The sequence below is a fragment of the Amblyomma maculatum genome, chromosome 11 (genome assembly GCF_055883805.1).
Source record: "Amblyomma maculatum isolate TAMU_Amacu chromosome 11, ASM5588380v1, whole genome shotgun sequence".
NCBI classification, from domain to species: Eukaryota; Metazoa; Arthropoda; class Arachnida; order Ixodida; family Ixodidae; genus Amblyomma; species Amblyomma maculatum.
The window spans coordinates 29,930,714-29,935,536 of NC_139354.1; the positions used below are offsets into that span (position 1 = coordinate 29,930,714).

The following is a 4,823-nucleotide window of genomic DNA, read 5'->3' on the forward strand; positions in this document are numbered from 1 at the left end:
GCCGTCTAAGCAGTGAAAGACAGTGACAACTCATTTTAGACAAGAAATTTCTTGAGCTATGACGTGGAGCAGCGCACAAATGTCTTTGCTCTATTTTTAGGTTAGTATATACCGCAGCTTAATTATGATTTATATTTTTTATTTCAGCATCACATGCGAGGAGTTCCCGGACGTATCAGCGTTTTACGCAAAGAACAGCCTGGCGTCATACCTTGCACATGAATTGAAATAAAGCAAATAAACAACCCAGCTCATGTTATGGGTTCACCAAAGATGCATATTTTTTCTTTCTCATTAACGCGCATTTTTTATTCTGTGTTCCCTTTCCGCTGCGGATTAACAGAAAATGCTGCGTGATCAACGGTTAGCCAGGAGCAGGCACGAGGTGGTTTACATTAATGCAAAAGTAGCACAGCACATATCCTTGCTGCGGTCAGTCAACACATTCTATGTTCTGCTCGACCAATCAACAATTTAGTCAGTTTAGTGTAGGTTAATGAGTGAGTAAGTATAATGGGGCTTAAAAGATCAAGATCTGTTTTGTTCTTTTATGCCTCACTATGCTTATCATTAACCAGCACTGATGAGACAGGATTGTTGATTGGTCGAGCAGAACATAGAATGTGGTGACTTATCGCAGCTAGGAGATGTACTGTACTACTTTTGCATTAATGAAAATCACCCCGTGTCTGCTCCTGGCAAACCGATGGTCGTGTACTATTTTCTGTTGTTCAGGAGTGGAAAGGTAGCAGAAAATCAAAAAGCGTCACTTGCAGAGTTTCTGAAGCATTTGAGCCTGAAATCAACAGAATTTCAGTTGCGCAAATTCCAAAAGCGCTCTTAAGAAACACATGGGCCACTATTTCATAAGCGCTCAACAAGAGGTCAACACTGCATCATCCAAGATGTTGCCGATTATCAACAGACTTTCAACAGCGTGTATTGACACAACGCTTTCGAATTTCTATAGAAACCCTACACGCATTTTTGTAAGGGCGGCTCTTTCAGTGCAATCAAGAACAGTGGCGAGGTGGCTGTTATGCTCGTGAAATGTTTTGCCGAATATCACAACATCGTTCAGATAGCATAAACAAATTTGCCACTTTAGTCCGCGCAGGAAACGTTCAAATGTTAGGCGCATTGCATAATCCAAACGGCATTACGTACTCATATAGAGACCGCCGGGTGTCACAAATGCTGTCTTTTCTTTGTCGGTCGGGTGCATTAATTGGTATCTGACAGTAGCCTGCTCTCAAATCAACCGAAGAGAAGTATGCAGCTGCGTGAAGGCAGTCGATGGCATCTTCGATGCGTTAAAGGGAATACACGTCTTTTTTATTCTTTTTTTTTGTCACAACATTAAGTCGACGATAATCAGCACAGAATCACCATGTATTGTCTTGCTTCTTAATCATAATAACAGGAGCCGCTCAAAGACTTGAAAATTCCTGGATGACGCCGTGTTGAAACATGTGACGAACTTGTTCATCGATTATAGCTGACGTTCGGCTGCTGACATGTGGTGGTAAGGCTTCTGGCTGATCGGGCCAGCGCATCAAGTGTCAATCGCATAATGAACACGTATATATATATATATATATAGCATAAGTAAATAGACGTACTTGGTTGCTTATACACAAGTTAAAAATTGCTTCATACTGCTTCCAAGTGGTCGAAATTACTCCGTAGCCCTCCACTACGGCCCCCCTTTCTCTCTATCCACTTTCAATCCCACCTTCATCCCTTCCCTTACGGCGCGGTTCAGGTGTCCACAGAGCAAGTGTGACAGATACTGCGCCTTTCCTTCCTATGAACCAACCAACCAACCAACCTTCCAAGTTTATTTGGAGTCGACGTTTCGGGTTTCGGCAGGAGCCCTGCCACATATATATATGTGTGTGTGTGTGTGTGTGTGTGTGTGTGTGTGTGTGTGTGTGTGTGTGTGTGTGTGTGTGTGTGTGTGTGTGTGTGTGTGTGTGTGTGTGTGTGTGTGCGTGCGTGTGTAAGTTAAAAATTGCCTCCTATCACCTTTAAATGCCTGAGATGTCATGCTGAGATGTCATGGTTAGGCCTCCTATCATCTTTTAGCATGACATCTTAGGCATTTAAAAAGGGATTTAAACTGTGCACAACGTTTTGATGCTGGAGGGCCTCGTTTCAGCGGCCTCAATAGGCCGCTTCACTCTGTAGATGTGTATTCGACTATATACTTTTAGCAGTATCTCTCTCTCTCTCTCTCTCTCTCTCTCTCTCTATATATATATATATATATATATATATATATATATATATAGAGAGAGAGAGAGAAATACGGATAAATGTATATAGTCGAATATATATATATATATATATATATATATATATATATATATATATATATATATATATATATATATATAGAGAGAGAGAGAGAGAGAGAGATACTGCTAAATGTATTCGAATACACATCTACAGAGTGAAGCGGCCTATTGAGGCCGCTGAAACGAGGCCCTCCAGCATCAAAACGTTGTGCACAGTTTAAATCCCTTTTTACATGCCTGAGATGTCATGCTAAAAGGTGATAGGAGGCCTAACCATGACATCATGATAACCACTCGACGCGATTGTTTTGAGGGGCATCTATCCCTTAGTTCTGTATCACATTTTGTGCCGAGATCAAATTTTGCAACCCGGACACGTAACGTTTATACGATCTGCGTCGAACACCATTTCCTCCCAAAGAATGTCGGTATAGTGCAAAGCGCTATTAGCATATGTGTTAACGAGTACATTCCAACAATTCAGACATGCTAAGAGATGGTGCCTTCCAGATGGTGATTGCAAGCACCTCGAGTTGTTTCTTTCGTTTCGTTGTTCCATCAAGCCACGCATATAAAATACACAGCACTTAAAACTAAAATCGCGATTAGTATTTCCTTTCTTTCTACACGATGCAGGCACACCATAACGCCTGACACCGCCACAATAGCAATATTTTTAAGCATTTCTGTATGCATATAAAGTGTACTGAGGATTAAAATCCCTATTCAGCGTACCAACAGAAATATAGCCACGGTAAGGACTGAGGCCATATAACGTTGCCATGAAAGTGTAACCCTCTTCAGTTCGCTCAACTGTCAATAAGCATGTTTCGCACAGGTCGTATACAGCCCGCCATCGAAATCGGGACATAGTGCAGGTTTCTACTGCTCGGCGATGCATTTCCGAATCTGGTCGTTGCCGAGTGCACCGGCTCTGTGCCGACACCCGCCGTAATATACACCTTCAGCCACAAAAGCGTTACATACAAGATGGGCTTTCGCAGAACCCGCGTTCGAAGAATGTATCGGAGAGAACAATCCTCGCCTTTTGTTATTATAATTTGCGGGGCATGCGCTTGATCAAAGCACGCAGCCTCCTTGAGCATCGCCGCCCTGCTCTCAAGACACATTCATCTCGCCCTTCTCTCCAACCCCTTTCACGCGCCGACAGGAGGAAAAGAAATATTTAAAAAAAAGCCAGAAAGAACGAATTCTTCCGACGTGCCCGCTTTCGCCCTCGACCAATAAGCTTTATGCGAACATCTCGCACGCTTCAAGGCGCAAGCTGCACCGCGACAGTTGGGAGGGCGGTTCTGTATGTGTGTACGTCGCGCGCGACGTCGCTGTTGCCCGAGACTTCGGCCGCAGTGCGCCGACGCCCCCTCTCCCCCGCGCCACGGTCGAGAAGCGGAAGACAAGCTAGCGCCGTGGCCCCACGTGGGCCAACGACGCCGAAACACAGGGGCCCAACGTGCGGCCGGAACGGGCTGCGGAAATCAAACACTCGAATCACAGCTTTGCCGCCCATCCGCTGGTCCTCCTTGCGAGAAACAAAACGGCCCCGCGAAACTGGCGCCGCCGAGCCAAGCGAGAAGGCGTGCCGAGGGCGCTGCGATCGATGCCGGAGGAAGGGAGGGGCGTGACCCTGACAGTGGGCAGGGCTTCACCGAGTCTCCGCCCTCCGCGGTTATATAAGGGAGTCCGTTTCCAAACGGACGCGCTCTCTTCGTCACAAAAGCATGGCGGAGGAGGACCACGGCGGACCGTTCAGCATCCGGCGACTGATCAGCAACGACGCCACCGCTCCTACTAGCACGAGTGGGTCGACTTCGACGTCTTCGCCGAGCCGCGAAAAGCCTCCGTTCAGCTACAACGCTCTCATTATGATGGCGATCCGACAAAGTCCCGAACGCCGGCTCACCCTGAACGGCATCTACGAGTTCATCATGGACCGCTTTCCTTACTACCGGGACAACAAGCAAGGCTGGCAGAATTCCATCCGCCACAACCTGAGTCTCAACAAGTGCTTCGTCAAGGTGCCGCGCCACTACGATGACCCGGGCAAGGGCAACTACTGGATGCTTGATCCAAGCAGCGACGACGTCTTCATCGGCGGCAGCACAGGCAAGCTCCGTCGACGGTCAGCGGCCAGAGGCAGCCGACTGCAGTTACACGCGGCTGCTCTGAAGCAGCATCAGCACAGGGCTTCTCTGCACGCCGCCTCGTTGCAACAGCATCACCTAGCAGCTGCTTCCTGGCCTTCTTCCTGGCTCTTGCGCTGTCAACTGGCAGCGGCAGCCGCCGGTCTTTTGCTGTGGCCGCCGCCTCCAGGCTGCTGCAGTGTCCCCGCAGCAGCCGCGGCAGCGCATCATCACGCTGTATCCCTGTCCACGCCCGTCCCTGCCGCCTCGTCGGCGCCTCCACCTCAACATCCCCCTGTATCAACGACTGCCCTCCAGCCCGTGTACCGACCCGTGGCCGTGCTTAGGCACAGCTAGTGTGTAGTGCCTCAGTGAACAGTGC

General features: G+C 48.0%; 1 protein-coding gene across 1 annotated transcript; it reads left to right on the forward strand.

The window, feature by feature from the left end:
• Window positions 1-4,039: 4,039 nt before the first annotated feature.
• On the forward strand, window positions 4,040-4,798 carry LOC146173300 (uncharacterized). The gene has a single exon (XM_084585171.1). The coding sequence runs from the start codon at window positions 4,040-4,042 to the stop codon at window positions 4,796-4,798; it is 759 nt and encodes a 252-aa protein (XP_084441297.1).
• The last annotated feature ends 25 nt before the right edge of the window (window positions 4,799-4,823 follow it).

Coding starts and splice junctions, on each gene's coding strand:
- LOC146173300 (XM_084585171.1), top strand. CDS start 4,040: ATGGCGGAGGAGGACCACGGCGGACCGTTCAGCATCCGGCGACTGATC.